The following is a 20538-nucleotide window of genomic DNA, read 5'->3' on the forward strand; positions in this document are numbered from 1 at the left end:
CTTCCCGGCTCGTCTTCTGTAAGATCGTGCTGGGCGCCACCATTGTTCTATGTGGCAGGCGCATAGTATGACACGCCGCTGCTGACGTCATACTAGGCGCCGCCCGTGGGAGGACAATGGTGGAGCCCAGCACGATGTGACAGAAAAGGACCCTGGAAGCCAGAAGACAAGCCGCAATGACATCGGGGGAGCAGCGCTGCACATCGGGCCCACCGGAGGTTGAGTATATAAGTTTATTATTTTTTTTAATTCTGGGCAGGCTGTATACTACAGGGGACAGGCTGTATATTATAGGGGGCTGGCTGGCTATATACTGGGGGGGGTCTGTGACCAATGCATTTCCCACCCTCAGCTTATACTCGAGTCAATAGGTTTTCCCAGTTTTTGGTGGTAAAATTACTGGTCTCGGCTTATACTCGGGTCGGCTTATACACGGGTAAATACGGTAAATGTATTTTTCTAATTAACATACTTTTAAGACAAAAATGTAAAATCATTTGCTAAAATTAAATAGGAATTTATGTTCATTCCTGTCAGTATTAGACATTCATAATAATTCCAGCCACAAGGGCACTACGTTGAAAAAGAAAATCCACCAGAGCAAGAATAAAAATATTCATCTCTGAGTTGTCTGCAAATTATCTGGTCCAGTGTATTTTGTGGTTTTGCTGGCACCTCGCCCTGATGGGGGATATCCTCTGACAAATCCATGGTTATGTCCATATGCAGCTTGTTGGGTCTGGCAGTATTATGGAGCATGGCACAGGCAACTTTAATCTTGCAGGCAGTGGGTGGGCTGTACAGTATTGCTTCTCCTGAAAGTCTAAAATCAATTTTTACAAGTTTGACAAATTATACTGTATTGTGTCTAACCATCCCTTATAATCACTTCACATAGATTTGCCTATCACAGTGAAATATGCAATCCATGGAAAAAGACAACACAATTTGAAAAGAAAATGGCTATAACTTCTGGTAAATATCATAATAATGGATGCAGGTAAAGCAGGAAGATTATAGAACAAGGCGATGTTCACCCAAAGGTTAAAAATGCTGTTGCTTTCATCAGTGTTCTCAAACCAATATCAAAAAAGATTCACAACAAGGTGGTTCCAGAAAACTGTGTTCACTTTCAATAATGTTGGTAAACTTTTTAACATGGGTTTGGAATTTTTAGGAAGAAAAAATGGTACTGTTAGACATAATTTAAATAAATCCCAAGGAGAAAACAGACCTGTGTCATGCTATGGATGACACAAATGTTATTTTGCAGTGAAATAAAAATTGCTAAGCATCATAAAGGAAATCACTTTGAGTAGTTGAGTTTTCAGCAATAAAAAAAATCAGTTTGAGTATTTGCCTTTGAAAAAACAACTCCAAAAAGTTGCAGTTTAGGAAAGCAACTCAGATTGAGTAGCTGCCTTTTAAGCCAGAATGTAAAGAAACACTGTAGTTGTCTTTCAAGCAATAATGTCCAAAAAAACAAAGCTGTTTCATGTAGAAAATGCTTTTTATGCTATGTTTGTATTATAAGAAAAAATAAACTTTTTTTGGCTGATTAAAAAATTGTAATTTTTGCTTCAATTTAAAAAAAAAACGCATCCACAAAAAGGGTGAAAAATACAAACAACAAAACACCAACATAAGAGAGTGGCATGTGACACAATTCTGTCAGACAATGCATGATAAATATGGAGCATGGATTGACTCCGCACCAGAACCCCCCGTTTATGTGCAGAATTTTGTGGTGCGGTGGACACAGTACACCGGTGACACAAAGCTGGGCATACACTTTATAAATACATGAGCAAGCAGTTTGCACGTTTTTTTCAGTGGAAAGAACTTTATAAAAATATGTGAATGAGTCTGAGGCGCTCACCGTGCTCTAATTATGGACACCCCCCGCCACTTTATATGCACCCCTCTGTCCCGCCCACTCTTCACAGACACCCGGTGACTTGTCATAGATGTAGATCCCGGCACATATCTTCATTATGCTTGACATACTGGGATTCCTGCGGAAAAAAAAAAAACATGCTGTAAGCTAATAATTGTGCACACCTCAATCGGCGATAGCTAACTCCTCTCCCTGCTGGAGAGTCTGGTGATTCCACACTGGAGGCGTACATGATTATCGGTCGAGAGAGCCTGTTTGACATGAGCATGTCTACGACAATCAACCGCTCTGGCCAGATTATTATCAATATAATAGGAGAATATTTCTGATAGTCTGAGCCCTCCTCTGTTTTTAGGACTAAGTAATAATAAAGTACTTTAAAATTTCTGCCACATAAATCTTTTAAAGGTATGATTTATAGTTTTAAAATACATCTGCAGAATGTTAATTGGTATTGTCTGAAAGACATATGAAGCTCTCTGCAAAAGATTCATCTTTTGGATTGCATATCTATCAAACCATGTATGATTACCTTTAGCCTATCTCGTGGACAATAGGAAGAAGAAAAGAATAAAAAGCACTCACAGAAGAACAAATCTGGGTGCTAAAAGAAAAAATGGGAGTATGGCTCACCAGATTGCAAAGATTATTCACAGTTCTATTCAGTTAGGGGTCACTCTCACAAATTCACCATAATCAAAAAGAGAAGACCCTCTGCGATACTTGAAATGGCATTAATCCCCACATGAGGTCCCAGATTGCCGAAGTACAAACACCTTCGTATCGGAGGCCGGTTGCAGATCCTACATGAAACAGAAGGTACACAATCATGCAGGCATCAGGTATAGGTAAAAATATATTTATTTACACATACTTCTGAAGTGTAGGATCATTTTTTCACATTTCCTGTTTGGGACGCTATGTTGTAGAACTAATCCCTGTTTCAAAATGTGTAGAAGCCAAATGTGGAAGCTTATTATTTGTTCATCAAAAACAATAAGATAACGTGGATAGGGGAATTGAGGTAAGGGGACCTGAGGAAGAACTCACCTGCAATATGAATATTCGGCTATTCCAACTATTGGGTCCTAGAATACACAATGGACCAGAAGGAGAACTGTAAGAAATTTTTCTTTCTGTAGATGTTCCTCCCACTCAACCTATGATTGGTGCTTTTTCTAGTGGGTGTGTACTCTTGTTTAAACCATGATTGGGCTTTATGGTTTAGGTGGTTTATTTAAAATAATTTGAAAAGACTGTTATCTTAATGTATGGCGGATAATGAAATAAGAATATGAGATAAGGTATTTGAGTTGAGCATTAGATTAGTAGTCTTCTAATAATATTACAAATAGTTCTAATTCAGATATATTCAGCAATTAAACAGATTAGTAATAAACTTGTACATTTACACTCACACTTTATTAGGTTCACCTGTCCAACTGCTCGTTAACACTTAATTTCTAATCATCCAATCACATGGCGGCAACTCAGTGCATTTAGGCAGGTAGACATGGTCAAGACAATATTCTGCAGTTCAAACCGAGCATCAGTATGGGGAAGAAAGGTGATTTGAGTGCCTTTGAACGTGGCATGGTTGTTGGTGCCAGAAGGGCTGGTCTGAGTATTTCAGAAACTACTGGGATTTTCACGCACAACCATCTCTAGGGTTTCCAGAGAATGGTCCGAAAAAGAAAAAACATCCAGTGAGCGGCAATTCTGTGGGCGGAAATGCCTTGTTGATGCCAGAGGTCAGAGGAGAATGGGCAGACTGGTTTGAGCGGCAACAGTGACTCAAATCGCCACCCGTTACAACCAAGGTAGGCAGAAGAGCATCTCTGAACGCACAGTACGTCGAACTTTGAGGCAGATGGGCTACAGCAGCAGAAGACCACACCGGGTGCCACTCCTTTCAGCTAAGAACAGGAAACTGAGGCTACAATTTGCACAAGCTCATCGAAATTGGACAGTAGAAGATTGGAAAAATGTTGCCTGGTCTGATGAGTCTCGATTTCTGCTGCGACATTCGAATGGTAGGGTCAGAATTTGGTGTCAACAACATGAAAGCATGGATCCATCCTGCCTTGTATCAAGGGTTCAGGCTGGTGGTGGTGGTGTCATGGTGTGGGGAATATTTTCCTGGCACTCTTTGGAACCCTTGGTACCAATTGAGCATCGTTGCAATGCCACAGCCTACCTGAGTATTGTTGCTGACCATGTCCATCCTTTTATGACCACAATGTACCCAACATCTGATGGCTACTTTCAGCAGGATAATGCGCCATGTCATAGAGCTGGAATCATCTCAGACTGGTTTCTTGAACATGACAATGAGTTCACTGTGCTCAAATGGCCTCCACAGTCACTAGATCTCAATCCAATAGAGCATCTTTGGGATGTGGTGGAACGGGAGATTCGCATCATGGATGTGCAGCTGACAAATCTGCGGCAACTGTGTGATGACCCACAGCGTCAGCATGGGTTTATGAGAGATCGGTCCTGTCAGACTAATCTGATTGGTTTCTACGAGGAGGTAAGTTCAAGAATGGATCTGGGGGACGCTGTGGATGTTGTATATCTGGACTTTTCAAAGGCATTTGACATCGTGCCACATAAAAGGTTGGTATATAAAATGAGACTGCTGGGAATAGGAGAAAATCTGTGTATCTGGGTAAGTAATTGGCTTAGTGATAGAAAACAGAGGGTGGTCATTAATGGCACATTCTCAGATTGGGTTGATGTTACCAGTGGAGTGCCACAGGGGTCAGTATTGGGGCCACTTCTTTTTAATATTTTTATTAATGACCTTGTAGTGGGTTTACACAGTCAAGTTTCAATATTTGCAGATGATACTAAGCTGTGTAAAGTAATAAATACTGAGGTCGATAGTTTAGCATTACAGAGGGATTTGTGGAAGCTTGAGGGATGGGCAGAGAAATGGTTGATGAGGTTTAATTTAGATAAATGTAAAGTTATGCACTTGGGCCATGGAAACAAAAAGTATAATTATGTTCTAAACGGTCAATTACTTAGTAAAACTGAAGCTGAAAAGGACTTGGGCGTATTGGTGGATGGTAAACTTAATTTTAGTGACCAGAGCCAGGCGGCTGCTGCTAAAGCAAATAAAATAATGGGATGTATCAAGAGAGGAATAGATTCTCATGATAAAGACATAGTTTTGCCCTTATACAAATCCCTGGTCAGACCACACATGGAATATTGTGTACAGTTTTGGGCACCAGTGTATAAAAAGGATATAGTAGAGCTGGAACGGGTGCAGAGGAGAGCAACCAGGATTATTAGGGGAATGGGGGGACTAGAATACAATGACAGATTACAAAATTTGGGATTATTCAGTTTAGAAAAAAGACGACTGAGGGGAGACCTCATTACAATGTACAAATACCTGAACGGACAGTACAAGGATCTCTCCAAAGATCTTTTTATACCTAGGCCTGTGACCAGGACAAGGGGGCATCCTCTACGCCTAGAGGAGAGGCGATTCTACCATCACCATAGACAAAGGTTCTTTACTGTAAGAGCAGTGAGACTATGGAACTCTCTGCCGCAGGAGGTTGTTATGGCCGACTCTATGTACATGTTCAAGAGAGGCCTGGATGACTTTCTGGAGAGAAAAAATATCACGGGTTATGGGGATAAAACACTTATTTAATTCTTGAAGGTTGGACTTGATGGACTTGCTTCTCCTTCCAGCCTTATATACTATGATACTATGATACTAGGATGACATCATGTCAATATGGACCAAAATCTCTGAGGAATGCTTCCAGCACCTTGTTGAATCTATGCCACGAAGAATTGAGGCAGTTCTGAAGGCAAAAGGGGGTCCAACCCGTTACTAGCATGGTGTACCTAATTAAGTGGCCAGTGAGTGTATATATTTTAGCTGTAAGTCACTTGAGGTAAAACAAAAATAAAATAAAAAATAATGAAAACAAAAAATTCAAATAATAAGCAAGCAGGAAATCATATGCAACATAATATATATTGATATAATACCTTGAATAATTATTTATAGATGATGTATAAGCATTGTAACCTTGTTGAAGTGAAGTTGGGAACCCTGTATAGGGATAAAAGGTAAAAATTGACAGGGTCACTTGGATATTACTCTTGGGAGTGGCCCAAAGCCAAGTCTTTCAGGTGGCACAGTGAGTCAACAACCTGCTTCATCATACAACATGCACTTAAGGAAAGAAAAGACTCATTGATGAGCAGGACCCTATGTGCTACAACAGGAGAGGGAGCCCTGTAACCCTGTGCATGATTGTGAATTGGCTGTTCTACGGTCTACCACAGCTGCTGCAACACGGTATGCTCACAGTGTTCCCAAAGCAGTGTAGCTGCATTATATAAGTTGTTTGCAGGGTATTGTAACGTCCGTGCCTGATCGTCGCTCTATCCGCAGTTGGCGGAATACATGGTGTTTATTTGTGTGTGAACTGTGGCTTAATTCTTGTGTTTGGATTAACTGAGCCACACCCTGGTCCTTGCATTTCTGTCCTGCCCAGCAAGGGTTACTAGCCTGATGGACAGTTCCCCCAGCGTGCTGCTGGAGGCGTGTCCGGGATCAGCCTTATATTCCTGCCCATTCCCATCATACCTTGCTGGTTATTTTGAGTCTTGTCTTCCTTGTGTATCTAATTCAGTTTTACCTGTCTCCGTTTGTCTGCCTGTATCTGTACCTGATCTGTATATTACCCGCTTGATCTTGATCTTGACCTGACCTGTATATAACCCGTTTGATCCTGACCTGTATATAACCTTTTGATCTTGACCTGACCTGTGTATATCATGCCTGCACCAGTATCTGGATCTGACCTGTGACTATCTGCCTGAAGACCTGTCTATATCTGTTGTTTTGTCCCTGACTCAGTCCTGTTTAGTATTCTGTGCACAAGTGTGAACACTGGTCTATTCCTGTATTCCGGTTACCTGTTCAGTCTTGTGTTGGTTTCTGTGTGCCAGTGTGAACACTGGTCTATTCCTGTATTCCAGTTACCTGAGCGCTCCACCATCCAGCAGCTGCCAGACGAGTAAGTTTCCCTTGTCATGTTACTTTATTGAAGAAAATGTTGAAGCGGCACTCACCAGATTCGTGCATAAGTTTATTAGAACCAACAGAGTGATGACATGGACAGACCGCGGCTAGCAACGGGCCGTTTCGCACCTGTGTGGCGCTTTCTCAAGCCTACAAAGGCATGTCTCTGGGGATGCCCTTTTAAACATGACTTCCGGTAACGTGCCGGCCGTGTGTCACACGGTACAGCACTTCCGGAAGCCGTGAGTAGGTACACACCCCCCGTGACGTGCTCATTGCTATGGCAACACAACAACAAAGACACATTAAAAGGACAGTAATCAAAGGGGTGCCAGCATAACACAGAGATCGTGATAATTATGCACTTCTATTCCTACGAATTGGATCTGCGTGACTATAATGAGTCTAGATAGATTGAGACGCAATCTTAGAGATAGAACATTGTTATACCTTATTTTAAATTTTAATTTTCTTGTCCTCGCATAATTTTACGATAGGGCAAATCGCCTTTTTAGGTGTTGTGGGTTGTAAATAACAATAAAATGTGAAGCGATCTCGGCAGTTAGCTGGCAATCCCAGGAGAAATATATACCAAATGCTGGCACACAAATATGTAAACACACAGGACATTGCATCTCTTCTTTTTTTCAATTTTTTCCAAAAGACAGGTGAATCGGGAAGTAAATAATTAAGTAATTAAATATACAAGTATACTGCAACTGTACATTTTTTTCCCTTTTCTCAATGTATATATAACATTTTCATCTTCTTACACATATAACTCCCCCCTATTTTTTTGATCATCCTGAGACACTGCAGGTGGGAACACGTAGTTTTTGTGCCCTCTCACCATGGTCAATCTGTGCCCAAAAAGACTGACCTATCATTAAGGCCCAGTCTCCCCATGGCGTCAAATCGTATAATATGCTTAGCCTCTCGACGTAACAGTTCCTTCTCCCTGTTTCCTCCCCTTGGGTTCCTTTCCACCTTCTTGAGGCCAGCAAATTGGAGTACCTCCGGATCTCCTCCGTGTTGTTCCCTTATATGTTCAATGACCCTAGGGCAGCCATTGCCTGTCTCTATAGATCTACAATGTTCCCTAAATCGTACAAACAAATTCCGAATAGTCTTACCTATATAGAAACACCTGCATGGGCACCAGAGAATGTATACTATGTGTGTGGTTCTACACGTGATGAACGAGTTCACTTTCCATGTGATGCCACCCAGATCGATGTGTTTTGCCTAGCTATTAAATTTACAAAAGTTGCAAGACCTACACCTATAATTCCCATTTGGGATGCTGCGTTCTAACCACGTTCTTTTCGGAGAGGAGAACTGACTACTAACTAGATGATTTCTAATGGTTTTGCTCCTCCTAAATGAGATAACGGGTCTCTGCATTGTGACTTCTGCTAATTGGGGATCATCTTTTAAGAGGTCCCAATTTTTATGGATAGCAGTTCGAATAGCGTCTCCATGTGGGCTGTAAACAAAAGAGAACGCAAATCTCTCATTTTTGGGGGGCATTGTCCTCTGTTACTGTTGTAATTTTTTGTTCTTGCTGTTCCCTGTCTTTGGGGGGAGTCTAACGCTTTTTTGAAAGCTGTCTCTATAACCTGCATGGGATATCCCCGTTCTAACAATCTAATCTTAAGATCATGTGCCTGTGTTCTGAATCCACTGTTGGTATTGTTCAGTCTTTTTATCCATAAGAATTGACTATAAGGTAAACTGACGCGAGTGTGTTTCGAATGAAAACTATCATACCGTAATAAGGAATTGGAAGCGGTGGGTTTTCTGAAGGTAATGGTATTGAGGGTCTCTCCTTCTACACTGACTCTTACGTCTAAAAAATCCAATTCCTTTCCCCCAAATACGGAGGTGAATCTCATGTTCATGTTGTTCACGGTATTCAAATACTAATCAAGATATTGTGAAATAGGTTCAGTAAGTGATCCGATGCCGGCAACAATAGGGCGACTGGGGGGATTGAGGAGTGTCTTGTGTACTTTCGGCAAAAAGTACCAGTTGGGGTATTTTGGGGATGTGGGGAATAGTTTTCTTGCTGTTTTTTCAGACAGTATCTCATTTTCGACACACCACCTAAAAAAAGAACGTAATTGTGTCTGAAATGTCACAGTGGGGTTCGAATCAAGCGGGCTGTATGTGTCTATATCCCCCAATTGTCTATTCGCTTCCTGGGCGTACTAAGTTCTAGTCATGACCACTACGTTACCCCCCTTGTCTGCCGGCTTAACCACCAGGTCATGGCGAGACTGGAGCCACTGTCATGTTGTAGGGTCGCTCAGGGACCGTCAGTTAGGTTCCTGATAGTTGGTTCGCCCTTATCAGGGCGGTTTATCTGCTTTAGACAGGGCCTTAGCCCGCAGGGATGTCACAGGGTGAGTTCGCCACCACTTACCTAGTCTGACAGCTAGCGCCAAGCCTGGTTGCCGTTGCGCATTTGCTGGACAGGTGCTGACAGGTACATTGTGCAGTGATCAGGAGTTTTCCATTAAATTGGCAATTTTAATTTTTATCAGCAAACTATATATATATATATATATATATATATATATATATATATATATATATATACAAACGGACCTCTGGATGTTGGTAATTTATTGTACTTTAGTCCTAGGCTACTAAACAGCTGTAACAGTTATCACAGGTGTCTGTAATTTAGCTTTATTGTTAATCCTGGTCTTATGACAATCCAACAGTTTCAGACTTACATATAAATTCAACTTAAGAACAAACCTACAGACCCTATCTTGTATGTAACCCGGGGACTGCCTGTATATATATATATATATATATATATATATATATATATATAATAATTTAACTATACTATGAAAGACATTTAAGGGAATAACATCATTGGAGACCAAATTTTTTTCAACAAAGATAAGCAACATGAATTTTACTCTTCTGTTTGAATCTGCAATCTAAATATATTTCCATGGAATGAAAAAGTGATTCAATTTGACTAATGAATAGAAATATAAAAGGTTGAAGAGACGTTTATTGAAATATTTTGCTGATTAATAGATGCCTATTTTGATTCATATTTTAATTATACATCTTTCTAGAAAAGACTCAAAAGATATAAAATGCGGATTGTATTTAAATAAAGAAATCTTACATTAAAGCAGCATGATATTCGAGTTCATACAATTCTTTCTTTTTAGAGGAAATCAACCACTTGCCTTTTGTTGTTTTAGGTTAAGTCACTGTCACATCTGCCCAGGATCTTATTTCCATTAGCCACAAAACTTTGCCATTCATGAGAAAATTCAGTTTAAAAATTACGCTAAATAGATAGCCTGGGCACTAGAGCCTGAGCAAAGCTGTTCAGAGCTCCAACTTTCCCATATTATTCATGCCTTTTACAAACCACCCTTTACAAGGGTCGGTGATGTCTTGCTCATGCATGTTTGGTTTACTTCCAGGTTCACTCAGTAAAGTCGCACTGAGAGCAGTCAGCTCCACTGAGTGATCCCGGGTGTGACTTCACTCATTTAAGACAGTAAGCAGCTGGCTGCTTGAAAGGGCCATCAAATCAAATTGCATGAGACTTTTCTGAAAGCCAGCTAACGTCAATGCCCCTTGGAAAGGGTAATCAGCATAATTCTAAAAATATATTTTCTGGCAAGGTTTTGTGGCTAAAGAAAATAAGATCCCATATGGGCATAAAATTGCTGATAAATCAGTGACCTCAGCATAAAACAACAAAAGCCAAGGGGTAGATTTATTTTAAGGTTATGTTGGGGTAGGATTTAAGATATCCTTTTTTAGTGTGCGTTGGCTGCGTCTAATCAATCAGCATGCGTGCACGTCGTAAGGAATTCAGACACATTTGCTGATTTAAATCTCGCTCATGCTATCATTGCCTGTGGCAAATCTGCACTGCGTGAACTTTATTTGGTTTCACAAACCTATATAGAAATTAGGAAAGAAGCAGAAGGGGGCGGAGAATTCCCAGCTCATGTAGTCTCTTGATTGGAGAACTTCCCTGCTGTCACACATTGAAGTCTTATTAGCTTCAAAACCTTTCTGTCTCGGCGCCATCTTGAGTTCATTGTGTCTATTACAGTACATTTTAGGAAAATAATAAAAGTAGAAATGACAGGATTTGATCTTTCAGCTAGGTTTACCTTAACAGTTACTAATGTAAAAGGCAAACAAAATGGATAGGATTTTCTATACTGAATCACAATTTATACTGTATATATACTTGACAAATTATGTCACTTCTAAAGCATACTTTACCAATGAGTTTTCACTGTTTCATATTTGATTATTTAACTTTATTAAAGTGTTTTGATAATTGAGTGCCGGATAAACAATCATAACTATCTCTTAAAAAGATGATTTTCTTGTTTTTTCTTTAGGACATGGTTTGGGATCATATTGCAATACAGAAAAAAATTAGGAGAGATTTAAATGGTAACTAACTTTTAAACATTTTTTCCATAAATAATGTGCCATAATATACAATAATGTACCATGTAAGTAGGAAATTGGTAAATGGTTTTAATTTACCTCCCTATCTTTTTGATAAAATGATTTCATTCTGCTGAAATCTCTGCTAAAGTTTCTCTTGCTAGCAAGTTGGATAGATGCTCATTGAGGTTTCAGAATTGTGAGGAAGGATTTAGATAAGGTCTCTATCCCTTATCTCATGTAGAAGTGAAAATTACCGTTAGAGATGGCAGAGAAATCTACTAGAAAATGCTGACTATGAGTCACTTAAGGTCTAGAAATTGTGGTATTGCTCAGGTAAATTGTTCATACATTGGCTCTGATATTTTATGCCCAATGTGACAATTTTCTGGCAAATCTGACACAGACTTAGCATCTTTTTACCCCTTTTGAACCTTGCCTATCTCTTTATAACATAGTGAGCAATTAAGGGCCCAAAGTAGACAAGGGTGTGGAATGGTGCAGATTATAACTGAAATATACACCAGGTCAGCATGACCAAGTATAATCGGTCTTTGTATTCTAGTCCATCCATTCTCAATGTCCTTTTTATATACTTGTGCCCAAAACTGTACACAATATTACTTGTGTTGTCTGACCAATGATTTGTATAGGGGCAAAACTATTTCCTTATCATGATAATTTATGCCTCTCTTGATACATACAATAATTTTATTTACTTTATTAGCAGCTGTCTCACTATGGTCACTAAAATTAATTTACCATCGACCAATACCAGTTTTATCAAGTAATTGACTGTTTGAAACATAAATCTTTCCATTTTTGTTTCCATGACTCAAGTGCATAACCTTAAATTCATCTACATTAAACCATCAACCATTTTTCTGCCCAATCCTCCAGCTTCCACAAATCCCTGTGTAATGCTATACTATCCGCCTCTGTATTAATTACTTTATTTTATGTATCAACCTTTTATGTGACACTGTATCAAATGTCTAAGAAAAGTCCAGATACACAGCACCCACAGCCTCCCCAAGGTCCAGACTACAGCTTACCACCTCATAGAAGCTGATCATGACTGTTCCCTCTTAAACCCAGCTGATGCTGGTGCATAAGGTTATGTACTGTGTGTTACTCCTGGATAGAATCTCTAATAAACCCCTCAAATATTTGCCCCACAACCAAAGTTAAACTCACTGGTCATTAGTTTCCAGGATCATTAGTTTCCAGGATCCTTTTTTGTATATTGGCACCATATTTGCTAAGCACAAGTCTTGTGGAACAGAAACCTGCAATCTTAAAATATTTTAAATAATGGTCTATCAATTACAGTACATAATTTCTTCAGTACTTTGGGTGTATACCATCTAGGCCAGGTGATTTGTCTATTGTAGTGGTCTTTAAGCGGCGCTGTACATCTTCCTGGGTTAAACTGTTGACATTCAAAAGAGAATTTGCATTATACCTTATTAAAGGGGTATTCCCATCTGGGCATTTAAATTTAATTAAATTCATTTGCCATATGTAAACATTTCTTCAATTACTGTTCTCTGTAAATCCTGCCATTGTTCCATTTGAATATACTAAGCTATAGAGAAGTAATACAGGTGTGATTAGAGAAATGAGTTTGGCACATGTAAGATATGCTCAGCTATTATATAGAACGTCCATTGGCCTTTAGATAAAATTACGGTATACAGTAAAAAAGGAGGTTTGACAAAGCGCTATTGGCGCTAAACAGCCTGTTAACTATCGGACCTCGGCGTCCCCACATGTCTGCATGCTTAATAGAGATTGTGGATTGTATAAGCGAGTGCTGTCCTGTCCTTGGATTTGAAGTACACAGTAAAAACAACACACCTCACCAGAAAAGGAGTCTTTGCAATATTCTGTGCATGGAGATACCAGACGCTTGGTGTGGAAGCAACACAGACAATGGACAGAAGTGTATATTCTTCACTGGACAAAGTTGGTATCTGTTAAAAATTCACACGTTATTCTTTATATCTCTATAAAAAGTGCATACAGCAATCAGAAAAGAACATGTAATAGGACTAACGCAGTCGCGTTTCGGCTCAATGCAACTCCCAAAGTTCCTTATTTTGTCCAATGCTGGATTTCCACTGGCACTATTATCTGTATTGCATCCTTTGGCCTTATCATAAACAATCATGTTCAAAGTTATCATAACGTCCTTGATTCCCTAACTGGATACAAACAGTCGAGAAGTAAGTATTCCTAAGAATTCTTAAGTATTCTTATAAAGTTTTATATTTAAAATATTCTGCCGACTTGACTTGAACAAAAATAAAATACTTTGTAAAAAATAAATACCGTGTTCCATATATTTGAATATATGCAATTCTAATGAGCCCATGAATATGCCTTGAAAAGAAATTATACACATATAAGCATTTCAATCAAAGTTTAATGGATTTAACAACTCGTAGTAAAGCATAAAAGAAAAATATTTCGTCCACAGTGTTCAATCACAGTGTTTAATTAAGTTTGCCTTGTGCATTAAACTTTTAAGATTATGGTAAAAAATGGACTCAATATAGAAAGAAAATAGAGGTAGTAAAATACGGTACAATAAAGACAAAACAAACAGAAATGCAAGACAGATTATATATGTCCTTAGTGACATTCCCATAGATTTAACACATAAAATCTTGAAATAAATAGGCTACAAAAATTTAGATTATGGGAAAATTAAGCTCAGTTTGATATAAAATAGAGGACGTTCAAAAAACACCAAATTGACTGAAATATTGCCGGACATAAATAGTAAAATAGAAAGAAAACGTTTAATTTGCCATTTTGCATTTCACATATTAGCAAAAAAGTAGTCCATAAGTGAAATAGACCAGTTGGCATTCAACTGAAATATCTTTCTTCCATGAGGAAGGCAGCAAAATGAATATTTCATTGGTTCAGTGTCTCAGTAGTCCAAACACTTATACTTTTAATAATTAGCCATTCAAGTTGATTTTTAGTCACTAAAATTCGAATACAGTCAATATTAAAAAGAACTTTACGGTCTATATTGTCCATTTCAAAGTTTCCATTTATGAAATCACCTAACCTAAGGTAAGTGGTACATTTTTTGTTCTTCTTAGTCCCAACTAATCTTTCTCCAACCTCCAGGGTCCCATGGTGTAAAATATCATTCTGCCGATCTTCTGTTCCTGTACTGACTTTTATTTTGCTTATTTTTATAGGCTTCTGAAACACAATGTGATAAAAGTCACCACTAGAAGGAGGCTTCGCCCAGAAATATTCTTCGGCACTACTATAAGCCCTATTAACCTCATAATTTTCAAAGGTATTCATATTTGTGCTGAGAAGTGCAGAAGGGTTATCAGGTATATCAAGCGAATCCTCTTCGAAATCATCATCCTTCAATTTGTTCTCAGCACCTTTATATGAGGAATAATATCCCATATGCTGAAAAAGAGATGGCTTAAACCGAATAGCTTCTTTTTGGGCTAACAGACCTCTAAAATGAATCAGCAACCAATCACAAGGCATTTCCTGGTAGAACATAAGTAGAAAATGGGCAAGTCGCGATAGATCATGAGTATGATATAGTTTTCCAATATATCCTAGTTTTGAAAATTCCAATGTGACCCAGTTTGATCCTTTCCTGGAGTTGATCACTTTTTTAATATTTGACAAGAAATTCTTGGCACATCTAACATCATCTTCAAGCATTAAATAATACTCTGAGAGATTGGCACAAAAATTTAATAGGAAGGCGTAGTCAACATTTTGTTTAGATCTGAATTTAACTCTGGCATCAGGATCATTATAGTTCCTTTTTAAACCTTCCAATATAGGATAGTACTGTGCTGGGGTATGAATAATTGACAGTCTTCCTGCAATAATATGATGGGAGAATTTTCTTGATATATCTTGTACAATGCTTTCACACCAAGCTAGGTCAAAATCTGCTAAATGAACAACTACAGCTATCTCCTTCAGTTCTTCATAGCTTGACTGTTCAAATACAGACTTGATGGTTTCAAGCAAATAATTTCCCTTTTTCCTTTTCACAGATGATAAGCCAATTGTTAAAAAACCTAAATGAAAAGAAAGACAGTGAATATCCATACTGTTCTTTTTCTAATTACTTCTTATATAAAAAGTAAAGAACCATATTGCACTTGTTATACAATTGCTTTGGATGGCTGAGGCCATGTTCTGCAGATTTAACCTCTTGAATGTGACATCCAGTGCATTCAAATATTCATTAGGCACTGATTTAATTTAATAATCTAGTACTTACCATCATAAGAGGACATTTTCGAGTGCTGTAATCAGATCTGGCAACCACTAGATCTCAATATTGATTAATAACTAAGAAATGTGGGTACAATTTTATATGTACAGACTACAGACTCCATACCTTCGTAGCTTGTTTTTAGTTTATGTTTGCTCAATATACCACAGAGTATATGTTATTGTTTGATGTTTTTGATAAAGTGAAAATTAATAATATTATCAAAAATCCAAGCTTCAAACTCTTACAAATATTTAGCACCTGAAAACATTAAGGAGAGGCTTTAAAGGACACCTGTCATCAGGTCTCTGTCACTATTTCTGTCACCTCTACCTGTTGGAGCAGCTCACAAGGATTCCACCCCAGACTTTATCTAGTCAATTTATACATAAATCATTGTAAAATCATCTTTGCTTTATTATGTAAATGAGGCTGGTCACATGGTCAGAGGCAGTGATGTCACCCCTGTTACCTCTCCCCTCTCCTCCCCCTGCTCATGTCTGTGTGTAATGTATAGTAAAGAATTGCTAGTGTGTGTGCTTTATCTGCTAACATGCTCTCCCTCCTAATACACAGGTGAGAGACACAGACATCAGCTACACATGAATCTGACATGTTCTGCTATAACATGGCTGCCTGGAACTGTTGTATCTCTCCTATATACACACAGGCTGCATGGGGCGCCAGCACCAGGAAGCACATGGAGGAGCCATCAATCCATTATACCTCACTCCATTATACAAGCTGTCAGTCATCTATATAGAAGTATTTCATACACACAGGCTGCAGGGGGCGCTAGTACCAGGAAGCACATAAAGGAGACATGACACCATTATATCTGACACCATTATACAGACTGTCAGTCAAGCACTGGGGGTGTGGCTCTATCTCCCACTCATGAATAAGGTGGACAGCTTAAATATGCTAATTGGACATTTCACAGGTCATTTGCATACAGCTTTAGGACCTCATTGCTTAGGGTTACAGGCATGTAGAGGGACAATGAAGGGATAGAGGCAATGATTTCTAATGGCAGTTAATGAAAATATATTTAGTTTGGGGGGTTAATTGGCCTGACTGGTTCTCTTTAAGTAAGAGCATTTCCTAAATTTTTTATATTTTAAATTATGTACTATAATTACCCTGTAGGATAATTGACAATTCTTCCTTCAGTTATCTAAAAAATATGTTTTCTAAATATTTCCTTCTTATAGTAAAAAGACTATAGCTGTCTATACTGGACTGTAAGTCTATACTGGACTGTATTTAGGGAAAAGTTTGTCTCTGGTCAATAAAAGTGACATGCTTTACTCAGCTCCATTTCTGCATCGAAGGGAACACAATAACATTTTCTGTGGGGGTACTTAATTGTAACTTTATGTGGGACAAAAGGGACTCACTGGGGGGGGGGGGATTTATCATTACAATTTGTCTATGAATTCATGAAGTGAGTCTATGTATATTGTTGTATTTGTTTTTTCTCATAATTTTGTATTTTTTTTGTTTGTCGCAAAATGTTCCTCTAAGGAGCAACTGGTCTTGATAAATTTGGTACGTGTTTTTGTACTATTTCTACAGCAGGGGGGGCGGGAGTAATCTTGCGCCAAAGCATATGCCTAAACGAAAATTTGGGCCAAATTGCAAATCATGAATTTAGTTAATTATTGTGAAAACTAGTCTAACCAAATAATAAATTTGACAAAAGCAACCCACCCATGTATTGCATTTATATACACTTAATCATCATTATCTCTTTTGGGCACACATTCTGAGATTTCAAACCTATGCAAAAACCTATGTTTTTGGAGTTTGGGGGGAAATTGGAATGCCCCGTAGAAGCCTTTGTAATCACATGGAGAGGTTAAAAATGCCACAAGACATATCCATGCCCATGCAATGCCTTTTGATAGAATTAAACACAGGACTCCAGGGAGACCATAATACCACACTAGTAACTTAATGAAAGTGAAGTTGAATCCAGCGCAAAGTCTTTTGATGCCCATAATTTATCTCTTGCACATATGAATAAAAAGAATATAATAATAATGGGTAGCCTGGTACAGATTTTACATTAGAGTCCAGCAGCTTCACAATAAGCCGCTAGTTGCAATTCATAATAAATAGAGATGAGCGAGTATACTCGTCCGAGTATACTGCTCGGTCGAGTATTAGCATACTCGGACCGGCTCGTTACTCGGACGAGTATCTCGCCGGCTCGAGATCGAGCAGTAAATTAATAAAATAAATTGAATAAAAGTATTTTTATTGTAAAAAAAAATATTACACATGTTTGCAGATGTTTTACTTGTAAGAACACATTGAAATAACACTATTCTTCACTTTCCAGGTGTTCGCGCGTGTCTCCCGCTAGGTTCGGAGATGTTCGGAACATCTGGAATGTGAAGAATATTGTTCTTTCAATGTGTTCTGCACTTAAATGGTCCTGTATTCACTGTTTTTAATGTTTTAATCCTATTCTTCACTTTGCAGCTGTGCGCGCGTATCTCCGAACCTATCGGGAGACACGCGCGCACACCTGCAAAGTGAAGAATAGAATTAAAACATTAAAAACAGTGAACACAGGAGCATTTAAGTGCAGAACACATTGAAAGAACACTATTCTTCACATTCCAGATGTTCGTGCACATCTCCTAACTTAGCGGGAGACACGCGCGAACACCTGCAAAGTGAAGAATAGTGTTATTTCAATGTGTTCTTACAAGTAAAACATCTGCAAACATCTGGAATTTCTTTTTTTTGCATTGTTCTTTTACTGTTCAGTTTTATTAAAAAAATGCTCGGGTCTCCCATTGACTTCAATGGGGCTCGTTATTCGAGACGAGCACTCGAGCATCTGGAAAAGTTCGTCTCGAATAACGAGCACCCGAGCATTTTAGTGCTCGCTCATCTCTAATAATAAACCAATGTACAGAATATGATTATTTGTTTGAAATAAAGAATGAAATAGACTGCAAAAGAGTGAAAAAGTTAGCCATGATGCACACCTAAATGCCTCTAGTTATATTGTACCACAGCTAATAACTCAAGGTAGGGGCATGGTACTTGACATCAAAGTGATGAAAGCATCTTTTATTTCTAACAAGTGCTCTTGCTAAACTACACTTGAAAAATTCTCTGATTAGAGTGGAAAAGTCACTTGGTTGAAGGGGCATTTGTACCTTTGAGGTCAAGTACCCTACTTCTTTTTGATTTTTTTTTTAAATATGTGTTTTTTAGACAAAATGTATATGTGTACAGAATATTAATTTGCTAAAAACTTTAAAATAAAATTACTAAATGTACTTTTATTTCTTATGAAGTATTTTATATTTTATTTTCAGTAAATGTGCTCGGAATAAGATGATTTAATGACTAAATTCAGAAAGTACTCTCGCACTCATGTGGGCTCTGCACACAGGTTCTGGGCTCTGCACCACAATTGTTTTGCGCGTGACCTTTTTGTGGTGCAGCTGAACTAGGCATCATGAAACGTGTTGCATGCCCTATGTTGAAGGTGCATCAGAAAAAGTTGGTGCACTCTGTCGGGGCAGCGCAGGGAAGTGCCAGATTCATGAAGAACGGGCACAAGAAATACGGAATCTGGAGCACTCTGCACTATACACAGACAAACTGCATTTAGTGTAGTTTGCCCTGTTCTTAGTAAATGTGCCCCATTGTGTTTACTGACTACAAATTCCAGCATGAAATGCTCCAGCTCTACTTCTTTCCATGGTCCTCTGAGCTATTTTTCAAGCCCCACCAGGTCACATCCACAGTTCCCCAGTGTACTGTCCAGTCCTCTAACTGCCTCTGTCTCTCCTAGCTGAATTTTAGGGTCTGCCACTATCATCTGAAGATATCCTTTCCCCAAGTACCTTCTTTACTCTTGTCAGTGTAAATCCCTAAATTGTAATCACTGCCCACTCCTGCTCATTAGTTTCTCCTGTCAGTGTACATCCCCATAGTGCTATTAGTGGGTTATTTTTTTTTTTTATAATCATACAGAAATGTAAAGCAAGAAATGCATATATGGATTCAGGGAATTCATGTTGGAACTAATACTTACGTTTTCTTGATATAGGTACTCCAGCTAAAATCTGATATGTAACATTTATAGTTGAGGAGATGTTAGAGAACTCCCTGACAGCGTTGCCATATGGATCTGAGCTTAATTGGTGAGTAGAAGCATCTCTAAGTCTTTTGTCTTCTTCCTATATGAAAAACATGAAGGTAAATTATAAGGTGTAACACATAACTTTTAGTAAAACTTAACACCTAGAACCTTAACACCTTGAGTTCTATTCTTTTCCTCTGAGAAAATTGTGGCATTATTTTGGTCAAAAAAACTTGAATGGTTATAGTTTTGATTTGATTATTGCAATTAGTGCTGGCACCATTTGTGCGTGTTGACTCTGTAAATGTTGCTAGCAAAGTAATTGGTTGTAAAGATCATATACTATAGACAGGAGAGTTTAGTATATGAGAGATCAGATAGTTGGGAGTTACTACAGTCAAGATGAGGAATGAAAGTCGCAGTCTGGCCTCTTTAAAGTAGGTTATCACTAAGATGGCCGCCACTGGAAACTACAAGTCCCAAGATCCTTTAGTTCTCAGTAACTCCTCCTCCCTCTTATGCTCTGCTCCCAGTGATGATCTAACAGGTTTTCTTGCTCTGTTACCATAGTAATGATGTGTAACTGCCATCACCACAACACTGGCCATACTGGATGCACTTCAACCAAGAGACTACAGCCAAACATAGTGGTGATCACATGACGTGCCCAGGCATGTGATGTGGAAATGTGACCAGCGGCCATCTTCTGTCCTGTTTCTGCTCTGCAA

At 38.6% G+C, this 20538-nt stretch overlaps 1 protein-coding gene across 6 annotated transcripts in view; it reads right to left on the reverse strand.

Moving 5' to 3' along the window:
• Positions 1-13822: 13822 nt before the first annotated feature.
• MGAT4C (MGAT4 family member C) overlaps positions 13823-20538 on the reverse strand; it is a 91576-nt gene continuing 84860 nt past the window's right edge. For all 6 annotated transcript variants that reach the window (XM_072146515.1, XM_072146517.1, XM_072146516.1 and 3 more), the window contains 2 exons: positions 19763-19907; positions 13823-15496 (listed from right to left, as the gene is read on the reverse strand). In XM_072146515.1, the coding sequence (XP_072002616.1) occupies positions 14340-15496; positions 19763-19907 (1302 nt within the window). In that variant the 3' untranslated portion in view covers positions 13823-14339. The remainder of the gene's footprint in view (positions 15497-19762; positions 19908-20538) is intronic.

This window comes from Engystomops pustulosus, chromosome 4, assembly GCF_040894005.1.
Source record: "Engystomops pustulosus chromosome 4, aEngPut4.maternal, whole genome shotgun sequence".
NCBI lineage: Eukaryota > Metazoa > Chordata > Amphibia > Anura > Leptodactylidae > Engystomops > Engystomops pustulosus.